General features: G+C 39.9%; 1 protein-coding gene across 1 annotated transcript in view; it reads right to left on the reverse strand.

Moving 5' to 3' along the window:
* CDH13 (cadherin 13) overlaps window positions 1–19,327 on the reverse strand; it is a 518,553-nt gene extending 499,226 nt beyond the window's left edge. Inside the window, exon 1 of the mRNA XM_010579656.1 lies at window positions 19,246–19,327. Within this exon, the coding sequence (XP_010577958.1) occupies window positions 19,246–19,290 (45 nt within the window). The 5' untranslated portion in view covers window positions 19,291–19,327. The remainder of the gene's footprint in view (window positions 1–19,245) is intronic.
* Between the last annotated feature and the right edge of the window lie 1,808 nt (window positions 19,328–21,135).

The raw sequence follows: 21,135 nt of genomic DNA on the forward strand, positions 1-21,135 counted from the left end.
TCTCCAAGGTCTGCACATATTTTGACACTTTGCTTTCAGGCTCTTTTTAAACATCACATCAGTATTCTCTCGTGAACAAGTATTTCCAGAATCTTAAATTGACAACTCCTATGGCTTATACAAGCCCAAATTCTTTTGGCTATAGCTCGCATGAGTTTTGCTTGTTCAAATAAGAAATCCCTCTGTGAGGTGCACATTTAGTCAGGAAGCACTTGTGGTTCAAGATGATCAGATCCAGCCTGCTAAAACCATACAGGAAGGAAAGAATCCACATGGTCCCAAACAATGCTCTTTTAGAATAACCACCAGACGTCTGAAAGGTTATCAAACCTGGCAAGTCTTTATTTGTACTTCTCATAGACCAGTCCTTCAAACTACTCCATGCACATTTCTGGTCCACAGTTGCTGTTTCTTTATCACTGCTTTCATTGTACAAATTTAGCAAGCATAAAACCACAAGTCTGCTATGCAGCTGGACTAAGGTTACTTTGAAGATATAAAGACACTCAATCCTTGCTCTTCAAAACAGTGTATTTGAGCATTTGCTTTCATACCAGTAACATGAGTTTGAGTGTGTTCAAAAACACACACAGGTTCAAAACATAAGAGCCAGAGTCATAACTGTGTTCTGACTGGATTTTATATGAGCATCTCAAACTCCATTTAGAGGAACTTGAAGTGAAGCCCAAATTGAGCCCTTCCCCCCGCCTCAAGTTCAGAAGCTTCAATTTTAAAGCATGAATATTAGTTAAGAGAATAAGTTACAAACCAAGTATTACCTTTGGGAGTAAAAAAAGCCCTTGTAGCCTGACAAAAGCCACAAAGCTTACCTTTGCTTTTGCCTATGTTGTGTATATGATCCTACATATACTCATATATACCTTGGTGTGTGTGTGTGTGTATATATACACACACCATGCGTATATGCATACGCATAGCGTTGTCCTGATTGCAGTACCTAAAGTCTTCACATTTCATCTCCCCTCTCTACCACGAAATGCTTCGTTCTCCAGATCTTTCAGATTCCAAAAAACCAAATTTCAATTCAGCTGTTTGTTGTGTCTTAATAAAGAGAAACACGACAGTGTGTGTTTCAGGCAGGTCAGCTAATTAGGTGGTTTGTCCTTGAGAGCAGAGATTGCACAAAAGACTTTTAATGCATTTTACTGACACCGAAAATGTTGTCAGTGCTTAGATAATATTTTGAATGGGCTTACAGTTTACAATGATTAGTTATGAGAATAGCAAGAACATTCAGACATATGTATGTTTCCTAAAAGCTCAGGGAGTTTTAGCCTCTTTCAAATCATGGCTTTGTTTACAAAATCCTAGCTTAATTGAATTGTAAGGACTCCTCAAGAGAAAGAAAATCTGATTTTTATCTTCTGTTAATGCCATAAATATTAAAAGCAGAAAATAAACAAAATGCTTAACTGTTACTGATACTTGACAGATACACATCTTGGATTTTTAGAAAGAGCATCACAATCATTGCTCCCAAGTATGATGACAAAGTTTAAAATCAAACATTTATTTTCAAGGTCTTGCAATTCAAATTCTGCATGCCACCTTAAATACAGAAGTCCAAGAAAAAAGTGCCAGTACTGAATATACACACATGGCTGCCATAAATGCAAATTCATATTGAAATTGTATCACTCATATTGGCCAATATTACTTTGTTTCCTTCCAAGTGTTTCACATACAGGAGTCTGATGAAATATTACTCAAATAACTAATTCTTCACTATTAGGTTTAACTTCTAGTTTGAATTGTGCTATAAAGAAACAAAAAAACCATTTGCAGTAGTCAGCTGCAAATTACTTGATGTAAGACTTCTAGCTAATATTCCACTGAGGATACTAAAGATTGTTATATTGTATTTCTGGGCTGCACAGGATACTACACATAGAAAGGAGACCACCAACTTCGTCATGGGGGGAAGTTTGGGCAGATAATACTTCTCACCTCCTTCCTCAGACCATCTCAGAGTAAGACTGCAAACAATGGGAAAGAGTAACTTACATGGCAGTTTGAGCCATCTGAGAAGACTTTAGTGTCTGCACCAATACTTCACTAAAAGAGTTGTTGACTGAGCTCAGTACATAGATGAACACATTATTCCAATGAAGGAGAAAACTGTAGTAATTTGTTCTTTCATGCAGAAGCAGAGAAGCATTCCTAGTAGACCACCTCTACTCTTCTTTGATCACAGCTAACTACAGACAGCACACAGAGAGAATAGGAACCTAATTCTTTCAACAAGTTTAAAGCGTGACAGAAACATGGATCCAGCGATCATCACACATGCTACTGACTTGTTTGACATTGCATCTCTAAGAATACCTACAATATCATTTCCTAATTCCCTGAATGCCTTTGCACATTAACGCCTATCAGGATGACAAAGGAGGATGAACTTGAAATGAAGGACAGCCTAACAACTTCCCTGAGTCTGTGCAAGATGGGGTTTAACTAGCAATGGTGAAGAGCAGCTGAGAGGACATCTGCCAGGACTCACATGGATCCTCATATAAAATATATTTTTTTCAGTGTCTGATTATCATGATTTAGAGGGCAGAGGGAATGAGGTATAGTAAATATAGGAGGAATAAGAACTTAAGAGAAATCTTTTCTGCTTTTATTCTCAGATTTGTAAGCATACAACATGCTTTAAATGCTCACATGCTAGATTAAAGTTGCCAAGCAAAGAAAATGAGAGTACTCCTGAAGAAAAAAAAAATCAGATGGGAAAAAGGAAAATATTCTTAAAAACCCATTGATCCTAATTTTATTTTAATTTTAGTACAGCATTGATGTTCAATAATCTGAAATACATCATTGACAAGAACAAAGTGACAACAGTCAAGCCTCCCCTTTGGGTGAAGTCATTCTTTTAACTGCAATTCCCCAAGAGCACTAAAAATACATCTTCATTGTCACAAGAAGACTTCAACATACCTTTAGGACAAGGATTAAATGCTGGCAGTTAGATGCACAGCAGAAACAGAGGGGCAGATTTTTCATTAAGACACAAACTAGTGACTGTTATTAAAATTTTAGTTCTAATAAATAGAAAGAGTGCAAGACCCTTTCCAGGATTCCCCCCCAACAAAGCATGTTGCTCTGCATTCTCAGGACCAGGGACAATGTGTACTGATAGGTAATTTGGGGCTCCTGAGCTGTGATTGCATCCTACTTGTTAAAGACTTCCTATAGGACTTTGCACAAGCTACTTTCTTGCTTTGTGCTTTAGTTTTCCCTGCTCTTAAGTGATATTATCATCTAACTTCTGTGAGAAGTCAGGAAAATAAAAATTAGAGATATAATAGCATACAGAAAAAGTGAGGTCCCTTCATTATGTAACATTATTCATAGCCCCCAGTAATGCAATTCTGCCTTGAAAGATACATCCACCAGGTGTTCTTAACTATAATAAATAACTGTAAAAGGCAATTGAGAAGAGGCACTCTGAATATAGGTCATCTGTCTTTCCCTTGTATTTGCATTGCTCTCCAATTAAGGGCTTGGCTTCATGCAAATCCCAAGCAGCTCTATATTCACAAGTGGCAAGTGCCCCAACTTTAGCCAAATCACAAGAAACAAGCGTCCAGCATCTCTTGAAACTTGGCTCATCTGCCTCAGAGCTATGCTTTTAGTTACATCCTCAAAAGGACACAAAAGCTCATGGCTTAATTTCTCACTCTTCTAAATGCTAGCATCTTTTGACTAAGAATTTGTTTGTCTAGGGTTTTGGGGTTTTGATTGTTTGTTTTTTAGGTGGGGGTTTTTTTTTTCCATTTATCAGTTTCTGCCACTCTGGAGCCAACATACCAAAATCCCTTACTGATTGGCCTGCAGCAGTCCATAAAAATTTTACAGTAAATCCTGCAGCTAGAGACATACTGCTGGTACCTTGTTGGATGCACTAGACAGCAAAAAGAAATAAACAGCTAGTGTAAGAAAGAGTATTAACTCAGTTCCACAGAGCGTTTAGAGACTTTTTATTTTTGGTTTCACTTGGTTCATAAAGCAATTAAACTTTGGAAGTTCTCTGCAAAGCAGAGTTATTGTTCCCTGCCAGAAGACCCAGCTCTAGAGCAATTGGTCAGGGAGATAGAAACTCCAGAAACCCTGGAGACCTGACTCTGGACAGTCTGTCAGACAGTAACTGACCCCTCTCAAAGAAAACAGAGTTGCTTCTTTATGTTAGCATACTTTTTTTTTTTAATAGTACACTAGAGAAATCTCACTATTAGGTTTCAAAGCCCTTTACAGATAGGGAAAATGAGGCAGAGGCACACTCATTGGGTCTTAGAAGCTCTGGATAGCAGAAGCTCATCTTTCTAGTCACTGTACACACACAGGGCACAGTCATGGGTCCCCACACTGATGCTGCAACTCCTGAATCTTGACACTAGTCAGTTAGCAGACAGAATATATTAAGACACCTGGTTTCCAATATACTTCCTTCATGTATTACTAGCACAATGCAGCATTAAACATGTCAGGTACTACTCTTGGTAGCAAACAAAAGGTTAATGCTTTCCAAAGTGTAGTTACCCACAAGACCATTCTGACATTTCAGAAGTCAAGAGGAACTATTATTAGCTGTGTCTAATAATATTGCAAGTTCCCACCCATGGAATCTGTGTGCAATCCTCCATTGAATTGGCAGCCTTTGGCAGTATCACTGCCACATGATTTGAACCAGGCAAGTCTCAAAAACACTGCCATAGCACTGTGTAGCCAGCTTGAAAATACCTTCACTGCTCTAGGGAGATGAGTGATCCCTTTGGAATTGGTTTTTGGAACTGTAAACTAATGAATCACTAACAGCTTTAAAGTAGACAAAATGTATTGCAACAGAGCACGTAGTGCCGCACAACTGAAGGAAATCTGTTTACAGTGCTTCAACAGACACTTGAAATCAAGAAGCTGAAGAAGGATGAGGCTGTTAAGAGAGAAGCAAAGCTCCAAGTGCTGTGAGCACAGTTATTCCTACCAGGGCCAGCAGCTATTCCCTGGTGCCAGGGGTGGGCTCTGACCCCCAGGCATGCTAGCCAAGCACAGCAAGGCAAGCCACAGCTCAAGGGAGGGTGTCCACATGGAAACAGGGCAAGGGACAGCAAGAAACAACACTCCTCTGGGCCTGTTAGCAAATGTGCTTCAGTGCTGAGTACAGAGATCAGAAATTCCTTCTGTCATTGAGACACATTCACTGCCTACATCACCACAGCTGCCTGGTGACCTTGTCAGTAAGATTTACACTATATTTGGTAGTGGGACAAGGTTGACACCAAACTTTGTGTTCAAGTCAAAGGTCAGCCTTATGCATGTGACTGGTGGAAAAAGACACTGCTTTACAGTTCAGATTCTTAATGAAGCAGCACAGTCTGAAGAGAGAAGCTAAAAAAAAAAAAAAAAATCAAAGTCCACAAAGACTTTGCTGGACAAGGGGAAGGCCAAAGCTCAAAACCCTCCTCAACCTAAGGATTCTCAAAGCCACAGCTATAGCTTAAGAAAGCTCCGTGCCCTACTTTTGTCCAGCCAAAGCTAGGCTGTTACACAAATAAGATGCCTTGGGCCAGAAGGAGACCAAGCAAAAAAAGGAGCATAACTTCAAATGGAACAGTTAAAACCTTGTCTGGGAAAGATGGTAAGTTTGATGTACTAGTGCTGCTTATCCAGAGACTAATTACATATTTTACAGCAGAGTTACTAAATAAGACAGAATACCAAAGAATCCCTTCCTTGAAGGATGTTCTCTACCCATAAAACTGCAGTCACACTTTCTTGTCTCCCTCTCTTTTCAGGCTCCATGAGTACTACACACCTTCCAATCCAGCAGCCTTGCTTCAGCAAGAAGCCTTGCCAATAGCACTAACAAAACCAGAGATTTACAGGTGCCAAGGTAGCTAGCTGATCAAATAGGTCACAGATTCACAACAAACATATGGAAGAAGGACAAATTAAAAGACACAGCAATTATTATTTAAAGAGATTGCTCAAGATGTGCTATTAATGAAATTCATATAGCCACAGCCACAGGAGGCAACTACATGGTGAACCAGGAAATAAAGTGGGATGTGAAGGGAAAAATATTTCTCCCTGCTGCGCTTGACTTTACCAGCATGTGACAAGCAGCAGGGTAGTACAGATAAATCAAGGAGGGGCTCTTGTTTACAGTTAAGCAGCTTCAGACCCCAAAAAATCCAAATTTCAGTGCACCAACTGCAAAGTAGTTTTAGAAATACCAAAAATAGTTGTAGCAATACCAGATCAGAGTCCTACCCCAGGTGCTGCATAGCCTTCCCTCTGTTCCCTAAAGAGGCTTAAGAGAAAAGTTTACCCCCATCACTGCACTCAAAGCCTATCCCTACCCACAGAGCTTGGCACAAAGTTCTGTGCACCATGTACATCTCTAGCTTGTAAGTTGGGAGAGATGTACTGCATGTACTTCCTACACTTTTAAAGCAAAGGAATGCAGTCACAAATCAACAACAGTTTTACAAGGAAAATGAGGGAAGATCTTCAGTTCCCATCATGTTTGGAGCCATATTCAGAGCTACACATATTCCCCAAGAGCAGTCATGACATGGGGAGTGGTAGCGTAACAGGCCTGGCATGTCCCTGACTCAGACACGCTGCTATTTAAAAACCCCAGCCCTTCTCAGAGGGGTTAACTCAGGGCAAGGCTGAACCCTGCAGGGAGCACACTGAAGCCCTAACTGAACAGGGGTATTTACACCACAAAGCACCCATGGAATTACTCACTTTTTAAAGTTGCTCACAGCAGTATTAAGAGGTGGCTGCATCCAAGCTAACTAAGGCTGTAGCTAGCTGAGGATTTTGGCAGAAACTTTCCACAGGTACCCAAGCCTTACTTCTGTATTGGTACGCTGATTTAACGTGACAGTTGCAATGATACTTTACACTTGAAATAGACTCCTGCCCATCAGGCAAGTGAACCAAGACCAGCATGCCAATTATACAAGCACAGCTTATCAAACAGTAAAGATTTGGGGATGCAGCAGACCTCAACTACAGGCCAATCCCCAAACTGGAGAAAACAAAGTTGAGCTGTACCTCTACTCCAGCATCAGGCCAACTCACACACTGTCCTGAGAACAGCAGGTATAAACAGTGGATCTCAGGTCTAGAAGCCTCTGTTCTACCCAGGCTCCGAAGGCAGAAATAAGAATGCTAGTTTGCTTGCAGTCATTACACACATACAAGGAAAAAACTGCAAAGTAACTATTTTTCCATTTTTGTTTTCTTTTCAATGTTTTGAAAGGTCAAATGTATTTACATTCTGCTGTGTTCTCTTTACCAGTGCTTTAACTCAAGCACTGCCAGATAAATCACAAGTCATGCAAACACCCCAGAAATACAGTGTCAGAAGTAGATCCATTGTGCATGAATTGTATGTTCAGTTTTCAGGGGAGGGTTGTTTCCATTTTAAGCACAGAAGAACATGCAGAAAACTAACAGCTAGTTTGCAAATGTGCCTGAAGTCAGGTTCTCTGCCCTTTAATCTTTGCGCTTCATCTGGCCTCTAAGAGACATCAGAAAATAAGAGAAAGGGGATAAGTCTGTCAAATTATATATAAGCAAAAGTGGTAGGGGGAGGGAAATCACACAATATCTGACAAAACTTTGGAGAATTTGTCTTTCATAACAGCTGCCCCATAATACTGATTTCAGCAAAACATTACCCAGCTTTTCCTGGTATCTGGCTTGCTTCATGTTTATTGCTAGAAGGCTGTACGAGTTGTACTTCCCCTCCCAAGCTCTCTGGCCCTTTCCTACCTTTCCATTTTCTCTGGGACATACTCACTTCCATCAGTATGCAGTTAAAAAGTATGCTTGTGTTACACAGAGGACACGTGGGAAACAACCTTTCTGATATACATAAAATCCTTTCAGATAGTTAAAGAAGTGACACGCAAACAGTTTCAAAAGAAACTGCAATGTGTTTTCCTGCAATGAAGGTTGGCTTGGCCTCACACCTTATACCCAGTTTGTCCTGTGTTCTCTCCTTTCCCGTTCCCTCCCCAGCCAACTAGTTAATTAGAGGAAGGTATCTCCTAAGTTTTATTTCATCTGTGTGGTAACAAGCCTCACAAAGCATCAGTATAATGTATTTAATGATCATGAACACAACAATGTCAAAGCAGCAGAGATAAATATTGTCCATTAAGACATACAACAAATAATAATAAAAAAGTCACACCAAAACACAAAATGTAGAAGAGAGGAGAGTTCTGTGGCTGGGCAGCTAATGAGTGCTGGAAACAGAGTTTTACAAAGGATTAAATTTCCTGCCTCTTGTAAACCAGCATGCTGATACACAACTGTGCATAAAACAGAGTACTGCTGTTTCCTGTGCCAACAACTTCAGATCCATATATGAGCAGGGCTCTGGATATAGGTGTCAGCCTAAACTATCAGGTAAGATTGCACCTAAACGAAGATGTGGAAATCAAACAGAATCAGACTAGATGATGCACTCCATTCCTGTATACACCTGTTAACTGTATCACAAATATAAAATGCTGCTTTCCAAATCCTAACAGCTGCAAAAAGTTACAGGACATTGAATACCACTTTGTTTTTCTCCCCCACCCCCAGTTTCATTTTTCCTTCCATTTTTGTGTGTTAAGGTTTGATCTTTCCTGTATTCCTCAGTCAGCCAAGGAAAGGGACAAGAAATTCAGCAGCTATATCAGCATGTTTATTACTAAATAACTGTCCCAGCACTTCTGGCTCTAAGAGATCACCAACTTAAAACCATTAATGGGGCAGCTAAATGCAATTCTCTTTTGCACATGTGCAGATAGAACTAAACTGCCTTAGGGGACTGAGGGAGAAAGGAGCAGAATAATACAAACATACCGAGAAATGCACAAGATTTGGGCCAGATACACAAGTACTAAGAGTACAATGCTTATAGTTGCCTACCACTTTAGCTAGAAGTTACAATTTAACACTGCACCAACTCTAGGCAATCTGCAGATTACATAGGTCCTGGTTATTATCACTGGGTAAAACGCTAAAGGAAAGTGACTCCTTAAGTGTGTCCAGTTTTCCTCGTGCTGCAGGAAAATCCCTATCATATTCTTATCTATCACCAAAAGACAGACATCTATAAGCACCAAAAACAGGTATGGACTTTCCAAAAGGGCCTGTTCAAGCCCATCTAAGAGAAGTTAAACCACAGTTGCAAGAAGTATTCACTCTTTCCCCCAATACTATAAGTTCTGGAAGAAAGTTCAAGTAGAAAAAACTAAAAGCACTCAGACTACCTGAATTTTTTTGAGCAGATGAAGTAGAACAGAGAAAAAAGTAATTTGAACAAGGAAATTACAGGAATGCTGATGCTTCCAGTCAGCCTGGAGGTAAGGCAGGGAGAACCACTCATGCTGTGCATGATTGCTTTTTCTTTCTTCATATCCCAGCTAGACTCCAAAAACAGAGAGCATGCAGAAATCAAAAGTCAAGAACAAGCTGGAAAAACGATTTTGTTCAGGTACAACATGAGTTATGGCAGACAACCAAGTCAGCTTCTGTTTTAGCCAAGCTCCTTCAGCCATGCATAATCAACATTTAGCTCCCATGCACAGCAAGAAACAGGTTCTGTGCTTGTGTCCCTTTGACTCACGAAGGAACAAAAGCTTTGAAAACTGTATTCTTGGGAAGCAAGTGTAAGAAGATTGAATCCTCATTTCAGAGAGACATAGCCATACAGGAAGAGGCAGCTGTTCCACAAAGTCAGAGATTAGCTTTCAATAGTCCATACAAATCTACATATTCTCATGTTTCAGGCTTGTAACAAATGGTCCATCCATGTATCATTGTCCCCCCAGGAGTTCAAACATTTAGGTGCATCTCACTAACAACGACACTTTAGGACAGCACCATCACAATTCCAGAAACTGGACATAGGAGTAGAACAGCCATGACCAGGCAGCTCACCTCCTACTAGAGAAACCCAAGCTTTTGGTAGCTCTGGCTCCTCTAATCTGAAGAGAGAAAGGAAGATGGGAACCTTTAGCAGTGAACAGACAGTGGGGGAAATATTCTGCTATTGAGACTACATCTCACATTGCAGTAGAAACATCCAGCACCTCTCCTATACCCAAGCACTGGAAGCATAGTTGGTTGTACATTACATCTTCTACACAAAACTGGTTTGGTCTCAAATGCTGTAAGTATATATAGCACTGCCAGCCTCATCCTCTGCTCCAACTGATCATTTTGCCAGCAGCCATCATATCAACACCAGTTATAAGCAAGTACACTCCTTTTTCCTCTTATGCACAAGAAAACTCTTTGCAGTTATGATTAGCTAAACATTTTCTCTTCTTAGTTTCCTCTATATGCAAAATACTAGCTGTAGAGAGATAGGCAGTTCTTTGGCAAATCATAACCAATTATATTCTTGAAAGTTGAGTGGCATTATTAAAATAGTACTACATACACCAGCAGCTTCTGATTGGCCTAAAGACTGAATTTATTCTGGGCTCCCTCCAATCAGAATTAATCTTTCTATAGTACAATGAACTGTCACTACTGAATCAACACCAGCAGCAAAAGTGACAGCAGCCTACATCATTACTCAGCTAAGATAATAGAACTAAAGTCATTGAAACAGGCAGATGTTGGAGGCTGTCTCCCATTTCAGAATAATGTTCCTGTCGTAACTGAGCACTTATTTTAGGGAAGCAAGGATAAATTCATTACCATTTGCAGGGCGCTCAGATATAATAGTAATAGAAGCCATGTAAGCCTCCCAGTATGTACACAGTGGAAATGCACATGGCATTGATACTAACCATCCTTCACCTAGATAACGCAAAGCAGGGCAATGCAATCAATCCATGTCCACTGGAGACCTGCTCCCGTATTAGTGCAAGTGTTTTGCTATTGTAAGCTCAGAAAACTGAAGTTGAGACACATCCAAGATCAGAAGTAATTGCCACAAGATACAACTTTCATAATTTATTCCCAGCATCCTTAATTTATTTCCAAAGATAATCCTTACCTCGTATCCAAAACTATCATCTAAAGAGCTGCTGTTTTGTCAGATTGCAATAATCAATATCTTCACTGCACAAAAAGCTATTCTTTTGCATTGATAACTAAACTGCATAGATACAACAATTACGGAAAACTACTGATGACATTTAAAACTGGAGGTTGTATTCTTCTTTATCATTTTTAAATAAGATCTTTTAATTAAAAGCATTAGAGAAAAATAACAATTCCAAGAACAGAAGCAAATGTCAGATCCTTATCTATTTCTGAACAGAAGCATAAGGAGGTGCAAAAAGGTGTACTTCCCATTACTGCTAGACTTTAATGACCATCCTTACATCTTTGTCCCACTGAATGTCTCCTGCAATGATATTGACACATATTAAGGAAAGGTGATCAAATATGGGCCTAACTACTTTAGTGTTCAGGTCAGAGCTGTATATCAGTAAATTGATAGAATTATCTATATTCATAAATCAAGATTTATAGAGTTGAGAGTCCAGTTGGTTCAATCAGATCATGAATTATGAAAGCAAAACACATTTTGGAAGAGAATAAAACCACTTAGCCTGACACAGAATACAACCTTTACATAGCAGACTAATACAAATGCCCAGAAATCAAAACTGATTTTTTATGTATTGTTCTATTTTAATTCCATTCTCATTTATCTTTACCCACAGGTTTTTCATTTTGCATTTCACCTGAATAAGAATGGTAGATAATATCCATGACTTCCTGGCACTTACAAGACTGGTTATCTTATCATGGCAGAAGGTCAAACTGAACACCTTTTAATTTGGCCAGTTATCTAACTGTCCTGAACAGCTCAAACCTGCAGCTGAGATATCCATTCCTGCTGTGTAGCACAGTTGGAGTTGCTCAGCTTCCTCTGACAGAGCTCTGAAACAATGGGTTTAACAGGGAAAGAAATGCCCATTCGATTCTAATGGCTAATTCCATCTCCTTTCACTTCGACAGCAAAGTACCAGATACTCTGGATTTCCTGCTTTGTCAAATGTAGAGCAGTGCTATGTTCAGCTCTCACATTTTGATATAGTTGTTGTCTGATAAAACCTGGTTCCTCAGGGAAAACAGGGCCATCTCTAGAGAAATGTATAAATACCTCTTATTTGGCAGTAGGGGAACTCAAAGCCAGCAAGTTTGTCTGTGGGAAAATGCAAGATCTTGGGAACACTGTTCCCAGCGTTTTCTCTGTTCCCAAGCAGTTACCAACAGTTGGTTCAAAGTTAAAATGTAATGGAGTCTTCAAAGACCATCTTACATCAAGAAAACTAAAATAGGCTGGGGAAGGGGCAACTTTACATGATTTCCCCCGCCTCTGTCCTTGTATGCCATCTGTACAAGATATGGATCATACTCCTAATTCATGCATGCTGGGATAGCTCCCTACTGGATCCAGACAAATTTACAGCAGCTTAGAATTTTTACCTTTATACAGTGACTCCACAGACAGCTGGCAGCTTTTATTTTACTCTTACAGGTTCAAAATCCCCTATATTTGACTCCAAGACTCTTCTTTAAAGACAGTTTGCACAGAAACCCTTCTTGCAATTCCAAGTTATGCCAAGACAATGAAAAGAAATAGATTAAGTGTCTATAAAGTAGATGAGCCGATTATCAGCATGATAAGTATGTTGTAACATGGTTTTTTGCTCCATAGCAATTCAAACAAAACTCAATGTGGTAACAGTTTTATGGATTGATTTGAAGCAATATGAGCAGTTATTAATCCTCTTTCTACCTCTGCCACAGATGTGTTACTGTCCATGTGGCAGACAACCATTAATGTATAGAATCAGTACTCTCCCAGCTGTGTTTCTAGCCAAGCTTGCCAGCTTTGCCCCAGAGCAGATAAAGAGCACTCACACTCAACATAGCTCAGGGGAGGAAAAAGGGGTAACCTTCAACAGTAGTCTTCCGCACACAGGTAGTCATAGCTGAGAAAAGCTTACAGGTATGGATATTTGCAAGTGAGCATCTTTTATCCTAAATCCGAGTTGTGTGTTTATATATTTCTTTGCATACAGCCATATTAACAGTGCTGTGATAGCTTAACAGCCTAGAACCCAGGGTTTTCAGCATTCTGAGTCCTTGTTACACACAAGTACAAGGTCCATCTGCCATGATTACTCATTTGCCAAAAACTTTCTCAAACTTTTAGAAACCCACTTTCTATCTATGCTCCTATTAAACACAGCCTTCATACACACAAGAATTATTTGCTCTTCATTACATACCAGATTGCAAAGTCCTAGGGAATTAAATATTAGCTTTTAGAAATATATACATTGCTGTTACCAATAATGAATTAAACATTAGTTGTTCACAGCAAGAGAACAAAAGAGTTTATAGATAGCTATTATTAGGTTTTTTTAAAAAATGATAGTTTGGGGAGTAGAACCTTTAATAAATTGAGTCTGAGGAACCTTAGGCAATAAAAACTTATTAATTTCAGAGAACTGCATATGGGTGCCCAATTTTGGGACACTTCAAAAGCTTGAAGGTAGATGTTCAGCTTCCTAAAAACAAGGCCCATAACAATACCAAATTAGACATCCATACATGGATATTCATAGACATCAGAAGTTATTTAAACACCTTAATCAGCTTTTCCAAGTGGTTAGAGATACTGCTAACCGCTATGTGCTGAAAAGATTCACCCCACCCCACTCTTAATAGCTCATATTTATTTTAGCTTGTTCTTAGAACTGTTTTAAACAGCTCCATTGAACCAAATCTTAAATTTCTCCTTTTTTCTTTAGCCAAGAAAATTAATGGTGCAAAACAGCAGAATATTGGATAAGTTAGTAGTGGAATGCGTTTCCTTCATATAAAGCAGTAAGGCTTTTAAAGAATTAGATTCTTCCGTTTGACAGAGAATACAGTCCATATCACAACACTAGAAATAAAAAAGTAGTGGGCAAATTTCCAAGACCTTTGCATAATGAAACAGTGGTTAATAAAGCAAGCCTTATTTTTCACTCCTCTTTGGCATTTAATATCCTACTGATTTGTATATACTAGCATTGTGCTAGCTGCAGGACACATGAAGTGACAAAAAAAACACAGTCTCCCATCTGGGCTGATCCCATCCATCTGGTGATTAGGGCAGGGCACAGTGCAACCATATGGCCATGATCAAGAACCCACTAATATCATCCACAGTTAACTGGGAAGAGCTATAGCCCACTTAGTCTCCTAAGGATGATAAATCCCTCTCATTCTGTCTCTCCTCCCCAGTGGACATGGTAGATTTGTCTTTTTGCCTGCACAGATGAAGCTTTGCTAGTTAGAATACTAGCAATACACAAAAAAGAATTTTGTGCTTGTACCTGTCAAAGACAGAATGAAGACATTATTTCCACGAAACAATTAAAAAACCCACTAACCTCACATTTCTGCCTCAAGTCCCAAATGAAGCCCCCCTTCTCACAAAAGGCTTATGCTGGCATAGAATTCTGAAAACTGAGGCCAAAAACTTGACACAGCACCTTGGTACAGCCCAGCAGCTGAAGATTAGAGATAGGACTCCAGCAGTGATGCAGGAAGAATATAACAGCCCTGTTATCTAGCTTGCCCTTGCATATTAATAAAATGGGAAGAGCCTACTCACCTAACAACAAACAGGAAGAAAATGCAAGGCAGAACTTCTTGTCATCTTGAACAGCCACCACTGTTGCTATCTAGATAGTTCTAATAGTTCCTGTTGCATTGGTCTGTTGAGATACCTTTTAGAAATACTAGTTTCCTAGCTGACAAGTCACTAAAAATCAAGTCAATAACCCCCAACAGATCACAGCACAAAGATATTACATGTGCTAGAATAACCTTTTTCAATTTTTGGTCTTCAGAAACAGAAACCAGGTCCCAACATATTGCCTGAGCTACACCTTAAATTGCAAGGTAGAGTCTCAAGTGAGTTTAATTGTAACACCATAACTCTAGGAGCATTTCCATGACTAGGTTCCACTCATCTATTGCAACAAATCCCCCTTGCTTAGCAATGAGGAGTGTGGTCAGGTCCTATGTAAGAATATCTTTAAATTATTACAGCTGTTATCTAAAGTCATACTAATTCACCAGGGCCAACCTTCCCTCCAAGGCAATATTTGACAAATAGCACAGCATGACTGCTGGAATGGCTCTGTGTTTTGGGAGACACCATCTTTTGAATGAGATATGTAAGCGGAATATCTTTTTGACTACATAAGCAAAAACGATGACCTGAAACTGTCAGGAGTAAGTGTCAGCCTACTCACAAAACGCTCTTCAGTACAAATAATTATATATAATAATTGGCAACTGAGTTTCTCTAACATTTTTAAAGCATTTTTACAACTCTGATATAGCACAAGAGACATTGGACTTCTCTAGAACTCTCAAATAATAAGCAGTCTTAAGCAAAATAAGACCTACAGCAATACGATACAACTAGGAAATGCTTGGTCAGAATTTGAGCATAATCGTTAATGTTATATCAACAGACTTTGTGTGAGCAAGATTTTTCTTTTTTCCTGAAGCTGATAAATTTCTTTTGCATTTAGTACATGGGTACTGACTTTCAAGCTGCGCATGGAGCCCTCTTCTGGAGAATTTGAAAAAATAAAAGCTTAAGAATGCAGCAGCATGGGCTATGCGTTTGGGCAAAATGTTTTAGGACTAATCTTCTCGAATCACTATAATGACAAGCTTATAAAATCTGTACATTTTTCCAATTCACTTAGCTGCAACCCAGTGGAACATGACAGTTACTGTTAAAGCTATCAAAAAGACATTTTTTCTCATCTCATAAGCTTTATTTACAAATTTTATGTTGATTCATCTGTCTGCATGAAATGCATAACATACAAAAGCAAGCCTGTAAACAACTTTTGTTTTAAAACAAATATTTTGCATATAGGCCCTAGAACATATCCTTTGGGAAAAAGGTAAAAAACACTCTGATCCGATAGATTTAAAAATCTGCATGCATTTGCTGCATACTGTACACTGTATAGTGAACTGCACAAGCTACCAGAGTACACTTAGTTTTTATTGTCAGCTTCAGATCAATAAAGCTGTATATTATAGATATGCTTTGTAGTTTTAAACGTGATCCTGAATTAAAGGATTACTTGAAACATCTTCCTCAGCTACTCCAGCTAATGTTCAGTTTTCTTCTTGGTGAAAACAGGACAAACAGTTGGTAGTAGTGTAGACTAAATCTTTGCAAAACAAAAAAATCATTTATCATGCACCTGTTTACCACAATTTTTACAAACATACTTAATAGGCTGCTTTGTTGAGATGAAAAAGTGATTCCCCATCCTCATCCTCTTAATGCCTCAAAAGGCAATTCTTTTATATTTAACAAGAACAGTTGAATTGGATACAGACCAAGAAAACTCAAACCCAAAGTTAGTAATTTTAGAAGTGATCTTTTAATAAAGCACACATTTATGTTCTTATGAACGTTAAGAATTTCCTCAAACTTTTTTCTACGCTGTAAACTTTGCTATCATTACTTTGAAATTAAGTTATTCCTATCTTCTACTTCCACAAAAAGTATTGCATTACTAGATTCCTATTGCTTAGAAATCATTTTATCAAAATTGAGCTTTGCTGGTTCCACTAGGCATCATTGCTACTGCTAATACAATGCTCATATAAGGGAGGGGAAAAAAGAAAACTTACAAGAAAATCCCAAAATGTGTTACAACCACTACACAGCCAGATGGCTGCATTTGTTTAATATGTTGTTTCTCACATTCTTCTGTTTACTTTTCCTGTCACATGAAAGTTGTGCATGTGGCATCAAAGAAAAGCCAAACAGCATTTCAGTAATTCCTTTTTTCTTTCCCCAGCATGCTATCACCTTCAGTTCATACTTTAACCTACCGAGACTCAACCACCTTATACCTGGAGACAGAATTACATACACTTCCTTATTATAGTCTAATTCATTCCCAAATTCATTAACTCTTAGACATGATCTCCAAGTTTACTTCATAGATGTATTAAATCACCAGGTAGAGACATTGCCAGATAAAGCTACATGTGCCAATAAAGAAGGTACAGTTTAACCACTTAAATACAAAGAAAAGCTAAAGCCCCACAAGCTCAGCCCTGCAGTATACTAGAACTCATCTCAGCCCAGCAAGAGAAAAAAAACTCTTAAGTATTGCTGAAAGTTATCAATAAAGTTCAGTTTTCAAAATCAGGTGTTCTGCACCTTGTAAGATTTTAAGTAGACACTGATGTTAAAAAAAAAGCCCACTATGTGGTTTAATAGGCCTTAGAAGTCTGTCCTTCTCTATCATATACATACTGCTTTTCCTACAACAGACCACTAAAGAAAATCCAAACTCAAGCTGATTAATTCAGTACTGTGCTAGAGAAGATGGACCAAAAAAAAAAAAGGACTGAAAGCACAGAAAAAGCCAAGCAAACTGCAGTCCAGATGGCAGGTCTCAAACCCAAGGTGAGGGAGCACAGCTCAGTATATCCACAGGTTAACTTTACACTGTCTGTGCCCTCTCTCCCCCCTGCCAGCCCCTCTGCTCCCTGAGCATTGCCTCCCACTGGCAGCTTTGCCAGCCCAGCTGCCTGCCCAGGCTGGATCTCAGCCCACTTTGACAACTTCTACCCCCCCACACCCCCCCGGAGCCCTTTGGGTATCCCCAGCCCACCAGAGCCATTCAGCCCTCCCCAGGAGCGGCAGCTTGCCCACTGGCCAGCCCTTCTACACAGCCCACAGAGCCTCAGCCGGAGCCGTTAGGGAGGCCCTGCAAGAAACTGCATATATCACCAGCACACACTACTCTGGCTCCTCAAACTCATCCTTCACCAGTACATTCAGGCACCACACCTATGGCCCAAAGCAGCTGCTTTAATTTGTTACAGTCCCTGAAGCAGGATTCTTATCCTGAACCCACCCAAATGCCTATGTGCTTGCTCACATGAGTGCCCAGTCACTGAGTCTCCTACTGTCCCATAACTTCAGCCACCCACATTCATGCTTTTTCACTCCTCATCAGGACCCAAATATCTTAGCCTTGACCCACAGCATATATGCATTCAGTTCACCCTGCTGCTTCCTATGTACGCACTCTTGGTGTACCTCCTCTCAGCAGTAAAGCTCTCCCAACAGCGATCCCTCACCATTTTGCTCCTTATCATCCTATTTTGAAAAAGCAGACTAAATGCCTGCTGGAGATTGCAGTTACACAAACACGAGTGCACAGACTCAGCGTCCCGAGCACTAGTTCAATGCTCTAAAACCCAGCAACCCCCTAAGGGTTAACAAAACCACTCGAGATTGCAAGTCAAAAAGGAATTAACTTTTATCTCCACTCCGTGCACAGGATGCCAGTGCCGCTGTCACTAAACGCAAGAGTTTACAGAGCTCCTAAGACAAAAGAAGGAAGGATGCATTCAAGCTGGACAACAAAGGATTTTCAAACCTCCCCAGAGCTTCCAAAAAGTGAGCCCTGTAACAGCAGCAAGAGGAAAAGAGAGCAACCAGAAGGTATCGAGAAGTCAAAGCCCAGAGAGTCCCTTTGCTTTGACAGACAGCAGCAGCAGGGCTTTAGCAGCTCCGTATTTTTAAGGCTGGGTGTTTTTTCCTCTGCTTTCTGGCAGAGGGGGATCTATTACATTTAATAAGAGAAAGGCTACATAGCAAGTCACTAACAGAGTATTACACATCTATCAAGAGAGTACGAGAAAGGGAACCTTTTGCAAGGTCTGATTTTATTTTTCCTCCATATTCCCCCTCCTCTTTTTTTTTTTTTTTTAAAAAAAAAGGCAATAAATAACATGAACTGCCTATAAGCCTACTACCCAGCAAAAGCCACAGAGGAAAGAGGCAAATCAAAGTTGCAGCATTTGATATGACAGAAAATACTGCTGCTGCAGCTGCAACCGAGACACTTGAAAGATTTCCCCCCACCACCCTTTCTGAAGGGAAACCAAAAAATGCTATATATCACACAGCAAATTTGTTGTAATTGTAAATCAAGGAACTATGAGATTCTACATTCCTAGCAACTGGCTTACAGCAGAGATCTTGCATCTTTCAACAGTAATTCAAGCAACATATAATTACTCAGAAATCAGACCTGAATTACAAATACTTTCAAATCCAAATGCACAAGAGAAGGCAGATGAAAGAAAGCAAGGAAAAAACCACACATTTCTTACCTGGGACAGCAGAAAGGACAGAGTAAGTTGAGTTTTGTGCTGCATTTTGCCAGACTAGAAGGTACCAGAGGCTTTTTCATTCATGCACTCGGCTGCACTGAGCATATTTTCACTGTGAAACAGCCTTTGAGAAGAGACTCTGCCTTGAGAGCCAGCCAACTTCCCAAATAGATCAGCAGCATCATCACTAAAGCATTGGATAGAGTCTGATGACCAGAACCAATGGCTTTACAAGGATGATTTCTTCACAAAGCATCCCCATTTTGCATCACACATATTGGGCAAGCACCTCTCACAAACACAGCACCTTTAGAAAGCATTTTGCTTTGGTGTATTTGTGTGTTTAGTTTCAGTCTAACAAATCATGCCTTACAGATCTCAATAGTATTTTCCCTTTTAGAGAATGGAATTGCACAGAGAGAAATAAGAGCAACTCTGAGCACCGCTGCAAAGAGATTCTCTTTATTAAAATGTTAATAAGGTATGCTTTATTTTCAATAAATCAAAAAAATGACCACTGCAGTTTTAGTTACTTCCAAGCCTTAGAAGAAGAACACAGTGAAATTTTTCAGTGCAGCAGAAATACAGATTATATTTTGTGTTTTCCCCTCAATCTCACAAATCACAACGAAGACAGATCAATTCTAGCCTGCAGAAAAAAATCCATCATAAGGCAATAGATTTTATTAACTGCTCAGGTAATGGCAGAACTGGCTTTTGATTCAATGAATTTGAATCTAGGACAAAGTTTCAAAGGCGCATGCCCTTCAATTACAAAAACTTTTCCTGTTTGGAAGAGGGGATCTGATGTTTCAAGAACCTGCTTTCTCCAGATTGGTTATGTTGCAACCCAGCAAGTAACACCAGGCAGATGGACCAAAGATTAAAAATTAATTTCCCTATCTGCATTTCCAGCTCCACCTCTCTTGCCACTCCCCATTAGCACAACAGTCCAGTCCTTTTTTGACTTGTCTTCTTGCAGTCACCAGGGTTACTTAGCAGTGCCCTTCCCCCATTTTCAGTAGGGTCAAAAGTCTCCTCAGCTCTCATAACTGATACTTTTCCCTTGCTTGCTCAACCAGCAGAGCCAGCTGCCACCACTTTCTGCTCTGCCCCACCACAGGTGACTGCTGCACCAGTGAAGATGAGCAGAAACACGGGGAGCAGAAGGCAGGTAGGCAGATTCGAAGGGATATGTATTCAAAGGAGCTGCCAACCACTTTGAATTCCTCAGCATCAGTAGGAGCTTCCTGCTGTGAATAACGTTGTTTGACAGCTTCCCCAACCACTCTAGTCTCCTGCTCACAGCTCACGTATTCCTTTACTTACACACTGGACCAAAACTGAGGGAAAACACTGTCCTTCCAAGTCTAAGCCCTCACATGGAGCAACAACTCTGCTCCAGTACCTCCATCACACCTGAGTATAAATTAATACTCAAGATGGATCAGAATTCAAACCAAACCCAGCAGGAACTACCAGTAGGAATTACAATGCTTTATATAACTGCAAAAGTTTCATCATTTACACATATATACTTATAAAGAAAGCAGGTAAGTTACTTTCTTTTTCACCCTTTTTCTCCAGGCAGAAAGCCAGTTTAAGCAGGGTAAAAAAGAAAATTTTTAATCCTAAAGAGCTCTAAGACAAGCAAGTGACCATCTCCCATTGCTCCTTCAGGGTCCCAGCTCTCCACCAAGTGCAAGTCCCAGCATCAAGAGAAGCACCTCAGAAGTTTATAAACAAGGCCGGGGGGGGGGGGGGGGGGGGGGTGTTCACAGGGCATAGCCTGCAGGCAACAGCACCACTGTACCACAGTATGCACAGCCTTTGTATGGGAGTACTGGCATTTGGACAGTCTTTTAAACCCCACAAATGAAGGCCAAACAG

This window comes from Haliaeetus leucocephalus, unplaced genomic scaffold (assembly GCF_000737465.1).
Source record: "Haliaeetus leucocephalus isolate CR32 unplaced genomic scaffold, Haliaeetus_leucocephalus-4.0 Scaffold668, whole genome shotgun sequence".
In the NCBI taxonomy this organism is placed as follows: domain Eukaryota; kingdom Metazoa; phylum Chordata; class Aves; order Accipitriformes; family Accipitridae; genus Haliaeetus; species Haliaeetus leucocephalus.